Consider the following 17,008-nt stretch of genomic DNA (forward strand, 5'->3'; position numbering starts at 1 on the left):
GGGATGCTGGCGTCGGACTGCAGCAAACACTGTAAGAAGTCTAACAACACCAGGTTAAAGCTCAACAGGTTTATTTGGTAGCAAAAGTCACTAACTTTCAGAGCGCTGCTCCTTCATCAGGTGAGTGGGAGTTCTGTTCACAAACAGGGCATATAAAGATACAAACTCAATTTACAAAATAATGGTTGGAATGTGACTTGTTCCTTTCCCATCCATGTACTTTTTTTAAAAATTAGTGTTACAAGCAAGCTTACATTAATACCACAATGAAGTTACTATGAAAATCCCCTAGTAGCCACACACTGGTGTCTGTTCAGGTACACTGGAGGGAGAATTTAGCATGGCCAATGCACCTAACTAGACATCCTTTGGACTGTAGGAGGCCTGTGACTACTGGTGTGCCACAGGGATCAGTGCTGGGTCCATTGTTGTTTGTCATCTATATCAACGATCTGGATGATAATGTGGTAAATTGGATCAGCAAATTTGCTGATGATACAAAGATTGGAGATGTAGTGGTCAGTGAGGAAGGTTTTCAAAGCTTGCAGAGGGATTTGGACCAGCTAGAAAAATGGGCTGAAAAACGGCAGATGGAGTTTAATGCGGACAAGTGTGAGGTTATGCACTTTGAAAGGACAAACGAAAGTAGAACATACAAGGTAAATGGTAGGACACTGAAGAGTGTAGTAGAACAGAGGGATCTGGGAATGTAGATACATAATTCCCTAAAAGTGGCATCATAGGTAGATAGGGTTATAAAGAGTGCTTTTGGAACATTGGCCTTTATAAATCAAAATATTGAGTATAAGAGTTGGAATGTTATGGTGAGGTTGTATAAGACACTGGTGAGGCCGAATTTAGAGTGTTGTTTGCAGTTTTGGTCACCTAATTATGGGAAGGATATTAATAAGGTTGAAAGAGTGCAGAGAAGTTTTAACAAGGATGGTGCCAGGGCTTGAGAAACTGAGTTACAGAGAAAGGTTGAATAGGTTAGGACTTTATTCCTTGGAGTGTAGAAGAATGAGGGGAGATTTGATAGAGGTGTATAAAATTATGCTGGGTATAGATAGAGTGAATGCAAGCAGGCTTTTCCACTGAGGCTAGGGGAGAAAAAACTAGAGGACATTGGTTAAGGGTGAAGGGGGAAATGTTTAAGGAGGATATTGGGGGGGCTTCTTCACAGAAAGAGTGATGGGAGTGTGGAATGTGCTGCCAGATGAAGTGGTAAATGCGAGCTCACTTTTAATATTTAAGAAAAACTTGGACAGGTATATGGATGAGAGAGGTGTGGAGGGATATGGTCCAGGTGCAGGTCAGTGGGACAAGGCAGGAAAATGGTTCAGCACAGCCAAGAAAGGCCAAAAGGCCTGTTTCTGTGCTGTAGTGTTCTATGGTCTTATGGAAACTGGGGCACCTGGAGGAAATCCACACAGACATGGGGAGAACGTGCAGACTCTGCATAGACAGCGACCCAAGCCAGGAATCAAACTTGGATCCTTGGTGCTGTGAGGCAGCAATGCTAACCACTGTGGCACCCATTATCCAACTGCTTTTTAAATGTTGCTATTGAACCTGTCTCAACCACTTTCTCCGGCAGCTCATTCCATTCACACACCACCCTCTGCTTGAAGAAGTTGACCCTCAGGTCCCTTTTAAATCTTTCCCCTCTCACCTTAAACCTATGCCCTCTAGTTTTCAATTCCCCATCCCTGGGGAAAAAAGATGATGATGTGCGTTCATCCAATGTCCCTCACGATTTTATATAATTCAATAAGATCACCACTCATTCATTCTCCTACATTCCAAGGAGTAAAGTCCTAGCCTGGCCAACCTCTCCCAAAACTCAGGCCCACTAGCCCTGGCAACGTCACAAATCTCCTTCGCTCTCTTTCCAGCTAATTAATTGTGAGCAAGGACCTAAACTCCTAAACCTCCCCACCTTTAGCCAGTGCTGATTAGTCGGCAAGATTCAAGATGGTTGCCGCTCACTGAAGATAAGTGACTTCAATATAGGTAAAAAGTTCCATGTCACTGGGTGGCACAGTAGCACAGTGGTTAGCACTGCTGCTTCACAGCTCCAGGGGCCTGGGTTCGATTCCTGGCTCGGGTCACTGTCTGTGTGGAGTTTGCACATTCTCCCCGTGCCTGCGTGGGTTTCCTCCGGATGCTCCGCTTTCCTCCCACAGTCCAAAGATGTGTGGGTTAGGCTGATTGGCCATGCTAAAAAATTGCCCCTTCGTATCCAGGGATGCGTAAGTTAGAGGGATTAGTGGGTATAATATGTAGGGATATGGGGGTAGGGCAGACTCGATGGGCCAAAAGGTCTCTTTCTGCACTGCAAGGTTTCTATGTTCTATGTCACTTCAGAGGAGTGTTATCAGATGAAAAGCATCTTAAAAAAAGGAGAGAGTCGGAGTGGTTTAGTGAGGAATTTTGGAGCAGGGTGCTGGATGGCTGAAGAGACAACCGCAAACTTTCATTCAAGCTTTTTTTAAACCTACTGCTATTAAGAGGCAGGAGGACAGCTTGAAAGAGTTAATAGTCAGCCATTCTGTGCAGTAGCTCGCGGAGCTCTTGTGGGCTAGAGGAACGTATCAGAACAAAAAGGGTGGAACAAGGAGGCAAAGTTTACTTGAACAGGCGTGTCAACACCAAGGATGACAGGTGTGGAAAATGGAAGTGTGTGAGTGCTTTGTTACCTTCCTCTCCTCAAATCTGAGTTTACATTGACAGAGCCAGCGGCACAGCACATCCAATCAAGAGAAGCAGCATTGCTCAAGTCAAATTCCGATAGTTCCAGCTTTCATAAAAATCGTAGTTTAAAAAACAAAAGACTAACTAAAAATGGTTAAAACACTTCCCGTGCCAACAATACATTGAGATCGGATCCTGTGACTCACGACAGCAGCTGAACTCACTGACGAGTTGCCCTACAAGGATCACACTCTGTGGTACCAAGAGCTCCGAGTTGATGACTCGCACTCGGCTCTTTGAGCAGCCCATTAGATGAGGTCAGGTTATTGATCTTGGCAGTTGGGAGTGCAGCAGCTGACTGGATGAAGACAAACAAAGTGCCCAAAGTCAATGAGATGCTGGACGGTTGCCATCTTGGCAGGGTTTCAATGCCCCTGATCCTTAAGTCAGTAGAAGCCAGAGGTGTCCTGTGTTATTTACCCTTTGCCTCATGCAAACAGTCTGAGGTAATATTTCACACAATAAAGCAAAGCTACCTACTCTAATTAGTAACATACAACAGAAGTAAATGTCAAGTATTGACACATACATACATATATTTTGGGCGGCACAGTGGTTAGCACTGCTGCCTCACAGCATCAGAGACCTGGGTTCAATTCTGGCCTCGGGTCACTGCCCATGTGGAGTCTGCATGTTCTCCCCATGTCTGCATGGGTTTTCTCCACGTACTCCAGTTTCCTCCCACGTTCCAAAGATGTGCGGGTTAGGGTGATTGGTCATGCTAAATTGCACTTTAGTGTTAGGAGGAGAACTAGGAGGGTAAATAGGTGGGGTTATGGGAATGGGGCCTGGGTGGGATTGTTGTCAGTGCAGGCTCGATGGCCTCCTCCAGCACCATAGGGATTCTACAAATGATGCAACAGTCACTCCCAGGAAGCAATGCCTCAATTTATGGAATTAGTGATGCAGGTGACACTGAGGAGATGGGGCACCCAAAATAGAAGGGCAAACCAAACAAGGGCAAAAATGAGTCTCCCGTGGCTGACAAGTGAACAGTAAAACAAAGCCACAAGAGAAACAGACGTTAGTTTTACACTGCATTAGAGAGTTAATGAGGTGGATTTTTACTATTACCCACACTCAGGTTCAGGTTTAAAACAAGCCTCGTCTGAGAACAAGAGTCAACCGCTTTCTGACAGAAACAAGCACGTGACCTGAAATCAATAGCAAATGACAGGTTTGAAGGGACTGAATATCAAACAGATTTAATGCAACTATGCAAACCAAATCAATATTGGGAGTTTAAAGGCCAACTCATCGTGGCTTCGTTCCCACACAGAAACAGCCACGCTCACGGAACACAAGTGAAAGACTTCATCATATTTTCACATTAATGTGTGATAAAAAACAAACTATATTCAACTCGTTGGAAGCATAAATTAAATGAAAATATTAGTTTGTAACTAAACATTTTCTGTGTAGGGTAATGTCCTTAGCTTCGAGTGCCTTCAAAATAAAAAAAAACTGGAAAGGTCTGGTAGCATCTTGAGATCAACATTTCACATGATAATCTTTCAATAGAATGCAGCTTCTCACCCTCGATACAGCCAGGCCGCCCCCCCCCCCCCAAGCACAGCAAGATCTCGTCCCCCAAACTCCTCGCCAATACACCCAGGGCAGCCTCCGACACACTCCCCCCCTCCCCCGACTCGCTCCATACCCCCGATACAGCTAGGACACCCCCAGCACAGCCAGATCCACTGCCTCCCCACCCCCCCCCCCCAACAAAATACAGCCAGGGTGCCCCTTCCCCCCCACACAGCCAGATCCACCCCCCCACTCCTCCCCCCAAATACAGCCAGGACGCCCCTTCCCCCCCCACCCACACAGCCAGATCCACCCCCCCACTCCTCCCCCCAAATACAGCCAGGACGCCCCTTCCCCCCCACCCACACAGCCAGATCCACCCCCCCACTCCTCCCCCCAAATACAGCCAGGACGCCCCTTCCCCCCCCACCCACACAGCCAGATCCACCCCCCCCCACTCCTCCCCCCAAATACATCCAGGACGCCCATCCCCCCACACAGCCAGATTCCCCCCACCCACATACAGCCAGGACATCTCTTCCTTCCCCCCTCCAATTACAGCTTGGGCCCCCCACCCCCTCTCCTCCCCTACCCCACCCTCCCCACCGATATAGCCAGGCAGCACTGTTCAGGTGTAGAAGAGCAAGTTGAAGTCACTGGGGGTTATTCGCTCCATCCATACAGAAGTTATGGAAGGACAGCACAGCCTAGGCAGTGCACACCCTTCGTCTGCTATCCCCCCTGTGTTTTCACACGTGCTCTCCTTCCTGCCCATTGCATCAGTGCACAACAGCTATAGTGTACGTCAGTAGCTAGCACATCTCCCATTCACCGTTGTGACCCAGTGAAGCGTTTGACCTGAAATAGGCTGCTGTGCCCTCGGTCACTAGTATGCATGATTAGCGCGGGGGAAACGGAGCCAAGTGTGAAGAGAACCGAATATTGGAAAGAAAGATTCTTCATACCTACAGCTGAATATAAATTACTTGTTTGAATAGAAAAGGTTTGGCTGAGAGGTGCGGGAAGGATGGGGAGGACTGTGATGCCCATGAACTGCCTTTTAAAAAGTGAGTTTAAGTGCAGTCGATACCACACCGGTTTTAACATAAATCACCCATTAGCTGGTAGAACCATCGTATGCTGCAGGAATTAATTAGTCTTGGAAACACTTGTTACAAGTACAGGGTTTTTGTAAGATGGCTGTTTCGAACTGCCTCTTTTAAGATAAAGTGTGGGAGTGGAGAGGGGCACATGACTTCCGTCCTTAAGTCAATATGACTTGGTTGCCATGGGGATAGCACTCCCAGGGCAAGGCTGATTGCAATTTAAAATACTAGTTTTCACACCTCAACAAGAAGAAGGGAACAGCTGGTTTTGCTGTGTGCAGATTTGCTGGCACGGAGGCCCCGGACAACAGCAGCTGCTGTGGACAGGTGGGGAAAAGTCAGTTCTCTGTTAGCTACCAGGCAGAATGCTAGTGGATGACTGTTCCCTGGTCGAAGAAATGGAGCCTGTCAAGTTTTAAAGGACATTGAAAGATTCCATAGGGTGGCTAGGACAAAGAGCTGTTGGTGTGGCCCTTGCTGCTGAAAGCCAGTTTGAAGATTCTCAGTGGACAGAGGGAGACAACTTTCAATGGACACAGGACATTGTGACTCAGTGAAATGGGGAGAAGTGAGCCTATTGAAGCAAAAACAGAAAATGCTGGAAAACCTCAGCAGGTGTGACAGCATCTTTGGGGAGAGAATAATGCCAGCGTTTCGAGTCTGGATGACCCCTTGTCAGGGGCACAACTTTCCACTGGTTTCTGTAAAGTCTATAATTCTACGGTGAATGCAGCATAACAAGAAAAAACAGATTGGGGTTTCAAATCATGATATGAAGTGGTGGGGTGATATTTTCCATTATTCATTACATTAATGTATAGACAATGTTAATTTCAATTTGTTTCTTACAGTAAAAGCCTTAAAAATGCAAAATCTTGTCATTTTATCCTTTAAGCTAGCCACTGGGAATTCAAAACCTTTTTTTAAAAAAGTTATAGATCTCTGTAGAGGATTGGGATACATTAAAAATTATAAAGTCGATGTAAATCCAAGTATGTTAAAAGATCAGAGCATGAATCAAATGTTCTCTGATAAAACTTAGAAACAGAAAACAAGTAAACAGCATTGTCAGGTTTAGAATGCTGATGGGCACCATGTGTGTTTGGCCCCCAGACTCTTGGCACTCCAAACTCCTGAGCTGGGTTGTGCCAGTACAGGAGGTGATAAGGGGCGAGAGAAAAAGGATGAGGAAAATTGGGACAAGGGAGAATGGTCCCAGGATAAGTTGCACTGGGTCACATTCAGAGGCAACTTAACAAAGAAGCCCACAGCCCAAATACAGGCAGGGAAACCTGACAGGTGCACTGAATGAAAACGACTAACCCACAATACTTCTTCAGATATAAGTGACATCTTCACCGTCACCCAGATTTAATGGCAAGTTTCTTACCTTTGAGGTTTGTTTAATGGCTGTTACAACGGCAAAGAACACGTTCATTGGTAGACGCAGGAGTGTGGTGCCACTGTCCACAATGGCTTTGTCAGAATTGTACTAGGGAGAAGGAGGGCAAACGGATACAAAACATCAGAAAAATTGGTCGTCCCCACAGCAACGCAAACTACAGGAAGCAATTTTAGAATACAAACCACATTAAGAATAAACAGTAAACTAACAGTCCAATTTTTGCATTATCACAAACAACAATTGGCTCCGTTGCTTAGTGGTTAGAGTACTGGTCTTGTAAACCAGGGGTTGCAAGTTCAATTCTCGCTAGAGTCTGTGGGCAAAATATAGGGGGCACCACAGTGCTCAGTACTGCTGCCTCACAGTGCCAGGGACCCGGGTTCGATTCCTAGCCTTGGGTCACTGCCTGTGTGGAGTCTGCACATTCTCCCCGTGTCTGCATGGGTTTCTTCTGGGTGCTCCAGTTTCTTCTCAGTCCAAAGATGTGCGGGTTAGGTGGATTGGCTATGCTAAGTTGGCCATTAGTGTCAGGGAGACTAGCTAGGTAAATGCATAGAGTTATGGGCACAGGGTCTGAGTGGGATTGGCATCGCTGCAGGCTCAATGTACTGAATGGCCTCCTTCCGCAATGTATGGTTTCTATGAGTCTGACAATTTGATCATAATCAAACCCATGCCTTGAATTCCAACAAAGCAAACAACTTCCCAGTTGGAGCCAATAATGTGTATCTCCTGAGTCAAACCCGAGGGATGGATGAACCAATAACTGAGGGTTTCATTTAAATTTATTAATCAGTATCACAAGTAGGCTTACACTAACACTGCAATTAACTTACTGTGAAAATCCACAGGTTGCCTATTTGGGTACAATGAGGGAGAACTTAGCACAGCCAATGTGCCTAACAAGGAGACTGCGAGGGGAAACTGGAGGAAACCCACGCAGACATGGAGGGGAAAATAATGCTGACTCCGCACAGAGAGTGACCCAAACCGGGAATTGAACCTAGGTCCATGGAGCTGTGAGGCAGCAGTGTTAACCACTCTGCTGCACCTGAGGTTGTGAAATGCACTATATAAATGCAAGTTCATCTATTGCAAGTAGTCAAAATGTTCTTTTTTACTAATATCACATGAAATAACACTGAAGCCATCCATCTAGTGTCAGACTTTCGCAATGGCGCATTCTGCTCCCCTCTGATAAACCCCATTTTTAAGGTTATGCCTGATCCCTGGTAGTTCTCTCGTTCCACCTGCTGAACTGGTTAACTGACTACAGTGACCAATTTAGATTCAGCAGCACTAACAACACGAAAGGTATTTTGTTTGAACAACAAAATACATTCCTGTAGCTTTGTGAATCTGCTACACAACTCGGCATCCGGGATTACACAATTTAAAAAAAAATCACATTTGACTGATTGCTCCTTAGCAACGATTTATTGAAACAACAGCAGAAGCTACGTAAGTTTGATGAGTCACTTTTCATTCTCCCAGGTTGGAGGGGAGGTTGCGCAGATAAGAGATTTGGAACACGGGCTGGATGGTTATATTTAATAATCTCCACCTATTCTTTCCCTTGCTTCTTTAGGCACGAACACATACTGCGATGTAGCATTACACACAAAGTGGCTGCCCTTTAAAGTCTCCCAACTGTACGCAGACTATTCCACGATGCAGTTATTTCTCAAGCTGAATTCTACCTACATTCAACAATTGTACAGGCTTGGGAGTATAACTCCTGGCTGCTGCCTAGCCCTCGTGGAATGTGTCCAATCATTCAGACTGGAGGACAATCATTCTCCTCTCAGCAGCCTGTAAGATTGGGCTCCAGCCACTGGGGAAATTCATGTTATTCAAACAGCTTTTAAGACATTGCAGGAGTCATTTCAATGTATGCACAGGGACTGCACAACATGCCATAATGTAGATAGGAAAGGTCCTCCAGTAAGCAGTCCTGGAATTGAAACAGGACACATGAAGAGGCGGTGGCCTCGTGGTATTATCGCTAGACTATTAATCCAGAAATTCAGCTCAGGCTCTGGGGACCCGGGTTCGAATCCTGCCATGACCGATAGTGGAATTTGAATTCAATAAAAAAGCCCCTGGAATTAAGAATCTACTGACGACCTATAAAGCACTGTCGATTGTCAGAAAAACCCATCTGGTTCATTAATGTCTTTGAGGGAAGGAAATCTACCCTCCTTACTTGGTCTGGCCTACAAGCAATCCAGAGCCACAGCAACGTGGTTGACTCTCAACTGCTCTCCAAGGGCAATTAGGGATGGACAATAAACACTGCCAGCCAGCGACACCCACGTCCCACGAATGAATAAAAAAATCCTTACCTACAGTAAACATTTCCCCAGCCCGCCCCGCACACACCACCATCACCACCAGACACACATCATTGATAGCGCGCTTACCTCTCTGCAGTCCATGTTCAAGTTTTGACCTCCCACTTCCAGTTTAAGAATTTCAATTTGGTAATACCACTCTCTTTTGATCGGGGTGTACCAGATATCCCCCTTATGCAGGTTTGGTTCAATTCCACCCATAACCTAAAAGCAACAAAAAGAAACTCCTTTATCATTGCCACCATTTTTTAAATAAAGAAAAATTTGAAAACTACCTTCTAAACCAGTGACAGAGGAGGATAGAGGAAACAGACAAACGAGAATACCATCACCCTCAAGGTCCATTTAAGTCACACGCCATCCTGACTTGTAACTATATTGCCGTTCCTTCACTGTTGCAAGGTCGAAACCCTGGAACTCCCTTTTTCACAGCACTGAGAAGAATATCTACACTACATGGACTGCAGCGGTTCATGGGCTGCATGGTGGCACAGTGGTTAACATCGCTGCCTTACAGCGCCAGGGACCCGTGTTCGATTCCTGGCTTGAGTCACCATCTGCGTCGAGTCTGCATGTTCTCCTCGTGTCAGCATGGGTTTCCTCCGAGTGCTCCTTTCACTGTCCAAAAGACGTGCTGGTTAGGTGCATTGACCCGAACAAGTGCCAGAATGTGGCGACTAGGGGAATTTCACAGTAATTTCATTGCAGTGTTAATGTAAACCTCACTTGTGACTAATAAATAAACTTTAGTTTAAACTTTAATCAGAGATGCTGGCCTTGCCAGCTATTTTTATCTTTCAAGAATAAATAATGAAACAAATTTTAAGCTTAAAGTTGATTTATTAGCGCCACAAGTAGGCTTGCATTAACACTGCAATTAAGTTATTGTGAAAATCCCCTAATAGCTACACTCCGGCGCCTGTTCGGGTACACTGAGGGAGAATTTAGCATGGCCATTGCTCCTAATCAGCATGTCTTTCAAACTGTGGGAGGAAACCCTCGCAGATATGGGGAGAACATGCAAACCTCACACAGACAGACAGTGACCCAAGCTGAGAATTGAACCTGAGTCCCTGGGTGCAGTAAATGCTAACCACTGTGCCACCAGTCTAATGCAATAAGAACATCCTCCAGCAGGTTCGAGGGCCTGCTCAGGAGAAGTAGGCAATTTGGCCCTTCAAGCCTGCTCCACCATTATGTGATGAATCACAGTTGATCTGGCAGTGGTCCATGTTCCTAACAGGCCTCCATAATCCTCGACTCCTTTATCAAAAAAAAACAACCTAAATTAACCTCTAATAAATTTAATGACATAACCTCTACCGCTTTCTGAGGAAGAGTATTCCACATAGCGGCGACAACTTGAGAGAAAACCATTCTCATTTCCCTCTTAAAAACGTGACCTCCTCCTTTAAGCTGTATTCCCTGGTTCGAGACTACCCTCCACAAAAAGACATTCTCCCTGTACCTAACCTAACACACTCCCTCAATACCTTACATGTTTCAATAAAATCACCTCTTATTCTTTTAAGCTCCAATGGGAAATGGCCCAACATGGTCACAATTAAGCCTTTTATCCCCAGAATGAGTTGTCTGAACCTTCCTTGGACTGCTTGTAACAAGATGATATTGTTTTGCAAATGAAAGGAGGTAAATAGGAAAAAATGAAGCATCAAAAGTAGTTACAGTTGGGCTCTTCAATATTACAACCAATTCTCCAAGATTCTCATTTACTGAAATGCCCTGATTATTTATTGTAGAATCCTTACAGTGTAGAAGGAGGCCATGCGGCCCATTGAGTTGGTGTGGAGGTTGCACATTCTCCCAGTGTTTGCATAGGTTTCCTCCAGGTGCTCTGGTTTCCTTCCACAGTCTAAAGATGCGCGGGTTAGGCCGAACTGGCTATGTTAAATTGCCCCTTTGTGTCAGGGGATTAGCAGGACAAATACGTGGGGTTATGGGAATAGGACCTGGATGGGATAGTTGTTGGTGTAGGCTCACTGGGCTGAGTGGCTTCCTTCTGCACTGTAGGGAATCTACGATTAATTATTAATTGAAGGAGAATGTGAAATTACTAGGTAACGTAATGAGTTGCTTATTGACAGACCACGTCAAACTTTTACTTACCCACACAGGTGAAGGATCTTAATGCTGGGGATTTCCAACTCAACAACATGCCCTAATCCATAGTTTCAAATTCAAATCTAACTACTGTTACCTTTACTTAAGTTAGGCTGCAAGTGTAGTTAGCTTTCTAATCTGTGAAATTAACTAGGACATAACTCTCTGTTAGGATGAATAAATAGATTTAGTAAATGGGGTGGGGAATAGCGCTAACTCCCCCTGCATCCTGTATTGTTGCTGCAGCAGCATAATTGTTTAATCTGAACTAATGCTGTTCATGGTATTCCGCTGGGATTTTGCAGAGTGGGGCTTGGTTGGGATGATTGAGAGGTATGGTCATGTGACTGGGTAAGCAAGGCTTACAAAGAGAACTCAAATTCAGTCTGTCTTTTGGGAGAAGTGCCTCTCTTTTCCCCCCTCTGGAGGCTGGGAACTACCAAAGAGTAGATTTACTTCCCTGAAGTTATGTTGTTTTCCTTCTCTGAAAACGGTTATCTGTCCAGAAGTGTTAAAAAGTTGGAAATCTAGCATCACGTAAGCATTTTTGGTTTCTGTGCTAACTGGTTCTACAGAAGGTATTTATGTCTACAGTGTATTGCTTTAAAATTGGAACAATAGAGATAGCTAGCTGTTAAGAATTATACTTTGCCACACTGTAGTATACTAATTGGTAAAAGTTATGCTAATTCTTTTTGTTATATTGTGCTTTCAAATTAAGTTTGTTTTGATAAAAGCTTTCTAGGGGATCACTTGAATGAAACGTCTTATGCTCACACTAATGCCAAATTCAAAACTAGGTTCGAGGCTAACAAAATGTCTGTGGGTGGCACGGTGGTTAGCACTGCTGCCTCACAGTGCCAGGAACTCAGGTTTGATTCTGGTCTTGGTCACTCTGTGTAGAGTTTGCACCTTCTCCCAGTGTCTGCATGGATTTCCTCTCACAGTCCAAAGATGTGGGGGTTAGGTTGATTGGCAATGCTAAAATTCCGCTTAGTGTCAGGTGGATTAGCAGGGTCAATGTGCAGGGTCACGGGAATAGGACCTGGCTGTGACTGTGGTTGGTACAGCCTCGATGGGCTGAATGACCTCCTTTTGCACTGAAGGGATTCTATGATTCTAACTTCACAAAATATCTTGGAGTTTGTGGTCTTGAAGGCATCTTGAAGGGAATTGCTTGATAGGGCAGACGCAACACGGTTTCATTAAAGGGAAGTCGTGTCTGACAAATTTACTGGAGTTCTATGAGGATGTGTCTAGGGCAGTGGATAGAGGAGAGCCGGTGGATGTGGTCTTTCTGGATTTTCAGAAGGCGTTTGACAAGGTACCTCACAAGAGGTTATTGCAGAAGGTCAGGGGACATGGAGTTGGGGGTAGGGTGTTAGCGTGGATAGAGGATTGGTTGTCAAATAGGAGGCAGAGAGTGGGGGTCAATGGGTGCTATTCGGATTGGCGGTTGGTGACTAGTGGGGTGCCCCAGGGGTCGGTGCTGGGGCCTCAGCTATTTACCATTTATATAGATGATCTGGAGGAGGGAACCGAGTGCAGGGTGTCGAAATTTGCTGATGACACCAAGATTGGGGGAAAGGCAAATTGTGCGGAGGGTGTGGAGAGTCTGCAGAAGGATCTAGATAGGCTGGGCGAATGGGCCAGGAAATGGCAAATGGAATTTAATGTTGGCAAGTGTGAGGTGGTCCACTTTGGTAGGAAGAATGGTAGGAAGGACTATTACTTACGTGGCGAAAAACTGCAGCAGGCGACGGTGCAGAGGGACCTCAGGGTCCTTGTGCATGAGTCGCAAAAACCCAGCCTGCAGGTGCAGCAGGTGGTCAGGAAGGCGAATGGGATGCTGGCCTTCATAGCGAGGGGGATTGAATATAAAAGTAGGGAGGTCTTGCTGCAGCTGTATAGGGCATTGGTGAGGCCGCAGCTGGAGTACTGTGTGCAGTTTTGGGCGCCGCACCTGCGCAAGGATATTTTGGCCCTGGAGGGAGTGCAGAGGAGGTTTACTAGGCTGATGCCGGAGTTGAGGGGATTGAGCTATGAGGAGAGGCTGAATAAACTAGGCTTGTACTCGCTAGAGTTTAGAAGAATGAGGGGAGATCTCATTGAGACGTATAAGATGATGAATGGGATGGATAGGATAGAGGTGGAAAGACTCTTCCCGCTCAGAAAAGACAGTAGGACTAGGGGGCACAGCCTCAAGATAAAAGGGGGGCGGTTTAGAACGGAGTTGAGGAGGAACTTCTTCACTCAAAGGGTGGTGAATCTCTGGAATTCTCTGCCCGTTGAAGTGGTGGAGGCTGCCTCGCTAAATATTTTTAAGAAGCGGGTTGATGGGTTTTTGATAAGAGAGGGGATTAAGGGTTATGGGGAGAGGGCGGGAAAGTGGAACTGAGCCACAACAGATCAGCCATGATCTTATTGAATGGCGGGGCAGGCTCGAAGGGCTAGACGGCCTACTCCTGCTCCTATTTCTTATGTTCTTATGTCTGGTCCCACGCTCTCCCTATGGGAGCTGTATTAGAATGGAAAGCCATATTACAGGAGACTGCTGCCTCAGAAGTTTCTCTGGGGCAATGCGCTTTATGCTTGGATCCATCAATAAACTATTGCAAGCTGACCCTGAGCCTCCTGTGGTTAGTTGGAAGAGATCCATCCCAACACACTGCATGCACATTGGACTTGGAATTCTCATACAACAAGTTCTACTGCAAGCCTTTGAAATCTAAACTACTATGCCCAGGGAATTCCATTTCTAATCAGATTAAATACTTTGTACTGACTGGTTTGTCCTGTTTGAATGTCATAGGCTTGGAATTAGTTCTTAAAAGCTATTGCCTGACTGGCTGATATATCTTCATGTCAAAACATTGAGAACCTTTACTGTCCAGAATTGGGCGAGCGTGAAAGACAAGAAATATTGGTGCAACATTTTTCACACTCCCATGGCTCGGTCTAGATACCTCAGCAGCTGCTAATGGACAATGAAAAGGTCTGACACCCCCTATGTTTACAGTCATGGCAAAAGTTTTCCTCAGAACCTACCAGACTCCCTCCTGCTGGACTGCTTTGCTCTTCGCCTACCAGTGACAATCCAACACCACACATCTGGAGTGAGAACACATCTGGGATCCCCATGCGTTTCACTAATGAATCAAAGAACGGCTCCACAGAACTGGATGGCTGTAAAAGAAAGAAAGGATGAGCAAAGGTGTGAGTGGGCAAGAATCCAAATCACTCAAGGTGCTCACGTTACTCTATCGCAGCGACACCATTTTCCTCATCACGTTACTTCAACTTTCTTCGGAAGGAGCAAAAACTAAAATAAAGAATATTTTTAAAAGCATAGGAACTTACTTTGGCTAACATCCTGTAGGCCAGCCCCAGGATCCCTTGCCAGTTTATTCCAGGCAAGAAGAACTGCTCTGATTTGAGGATTGTGGCAATATTGATAGTAACAGTGCCATTAGGTCCTTTCGGAATGGTGACGACATCTGTGCCAAGGTAACCCTCCCAACTGCCCTGGGTATATCTGACTGAGACAGCCAGGTCATTTGACTTGTAAGTGCTCGATCTGAACAAGAGAAAAAGCAAAAGGTTTAGAATCCATCTAATGAAACTCAAATGTGTTCAACACAGAACTCATTAAACATAATGTACTACTTTTTAAAATTCATTTGTTGGATATGGGTGTCGCTGGCTGGTCAGCACTCATTGCCTATCCTTAGGTGCCCTTGTTCAGAGGGCAGTTGAGTGTCAACCACATTGCTGTGACTCTGGAGTCACATGTAGGCCAGGCCAGGCCAGGTAAGGATGGCAGATTTCCTTTGATTTATTGTCATGTGTATTAACACACAGTGAAAAGTATTGCTTATGGTGCACTATACAGAAAGCATACCATTCATAGAAAAGGGAAGGAGTGAAGAATGTAGATATTACAGTCATAGCGAGGGTGTAGAGAAAGACCAACTTAATGCAAGGTAATTAGAAAGTATGCTGGGCACAGCTTGCAAAAGGTCACCTCGCTCTGGCACCACCTTCCTTCCCAGAAAGGATATTAGTGAACCAGATGGGTTTTTCCGACAATTGACAATGGTCATCAGTAGATTCTTAACTCCAGATTTTTTTTACTGAATTCAAATTTTACCATCTGCCGTGGCAGGATTCGAACCCCTGTCCCCAGAACATTAGTTAAGTTTCTGGGTCAATAGTCTAGGTGATAACACCACCAGGCCATTGTCTCCCTATTAAATAAACACCACAATGGAAAGAAAAAAAAACAATCTTGAGCTTTTTGTTGAAGGCCCTTATAAATCCAGCTTTACTTTGAGTGGTTCAAGCCCCACATCAGTATTTAATCACAATCTGAGCCAACATCCTAACGTAAGGAGGGAGTATGGAGATGGCAATATAGAGGGAGTATGGAGATGGCAATATAGAGGGAGTATGGAGATGGCAATATAGAGGGAGTATGGAGATGGCAATATAGAGGGAGTATGGAGACAGTAAACCAAAAAGAGAAAATTAAACAAAAATAATAACAGCAGAAAAACTGTATTAGCAAAACTAGAGGAACTAGATTCTGACAAATCCCCAGGGTTTGATGCCCTCTGTCTTAACTTACAAAGGTGCGACCATGGAGTCAGATGGCCACGCCATTCAAAATTACTTAGCAGGAAATGCAGGCAGTCCCATCTCTCCGGCCTTCCATTCCGGGCTGGGTGTGATCAGTGTAGTGCTGTGCACTCCCAGAACACCCGAGAGCCGCCCAGGTCAACATGGGTAACCTTTAACAGTAAAAGGCCACAAGGCCCTCCACAGAAATGTTATCAAATAAAATTTAACAACTGGTCACATAAGGAAATATGGGAACAGTGGACAAAAAGCTGGTCAAAGATGTACGTCTTTCAAAGCACCTTGGGGAGGAGTAGAGGAGTGGAGAAGTTTGTGGGGTGGAATTCCAGTGCTGAGGGGCTTTCCAGATGAAGGGATGGCTGCCAGTGGTGCAGTCATTAAAACTGGGAATGCTCAAGAGGCCAAAATTGGAGAAGTGCTGTGATCATAGAGGGTTGTAAGAGATGGTGGGAGATAGGAAAGGCTTAGGCCACTGAGGGATTTGAAGACAAGCGAGGGAATTTTAAAATCAAGGAGCCAATGTAAGTCAGTGAGCAGAAGTGTTTGGGTGCAAGTCAGGACCCAGGCAGTAAAGCTCTGGATAACCTCTTTATACCAATACATAATGATAGCCCAAAGTTTCTGCAAGAAACTAGCATAAAGTCCCACCGTATTTGTTTTAATTACCCATTATACAAGGGGTGGAACAATGGATATGCCTGTAACAGTCTGGAGTGCTTGGAGTTATCACTTTAACTGGGCCAGGTTGCCAACTGTTTGGCATACTCCTGGGAAGCTTCATTACAAAAATTTCTACCTTCAAGTGACCTGCCCAGAAAACTCCAATTTTCAGCATTTTCATAACGAGCATATCAAAGTTTTTAAAGGAATGGTAAAAAGACCATGTCCCTATTATACGTCTGTATGATTGTTCTCCTGGGCTTCAATTGCAAGACTACAGGGCAAGCCTCAAGGATTGACAACTCCATGTACATTAGTCCCATACAGTCAATGGAGGTGGTCATCCGACTGGGGTAGCACATCACACCACACTAGTGCCAGGCAATGACCATCTCCCACAAGAGAGGATCTAACCATTGCCCCTTGAAATTCGATGGCATTAC

General features: G+C 45.2%; 1 protein-coding gene across 1 annotated transcript in view; it reads right to left on the minus strand.

Moving 5' to 3' along the window:
- The window catches only part of bace2 (beta-secretase 2), a 69,587-nt gene that overhangs the window by 23,972 nt on the left and 28,607 nt on the right, over positions 1 to 17,008 (minus strand). The window contains exons 3-6 of the mRNA XM_080203418.1: positions 14,628 to 14,844; positions 14,316 to 14,453; positions 9,216 to 9,350; positions 6,778 to 6,879 (exon numbers count right to left, since the gene is read on the minus strand). Coding sequence (XP_080059544.1) covers positions 6,778 to 6,879; positions 9,216 to 9,350; positions 14,316 to 14,453; positions 14,628 to 14,844 — 592 coding nt within the window. The remainder of the gene's footprint in view (positions 1 to 6,777; positions 6,880 to 9,215; positions 9,351 to 14,315; positions 14,454 to 14,627; positions 14,845 to 17,008) is intronic.

Source organism: Carcharhinus amblyrhynchos, chromosome 15, assembly GCF_965287045.1.
Source record: "Carcharhinus amblyrhynchos chromosome 15, sCarAmb.v2.hapA, whole genome shotgun sequence".
Classification (NCBI taxonomy): Eukaryota; Metazoa; Chordata; class Chondrichthyes; order Carcharhiniformes; family Carcharhinidae; genus Carcharhinus; species Carcharhinus amblyrhynchos.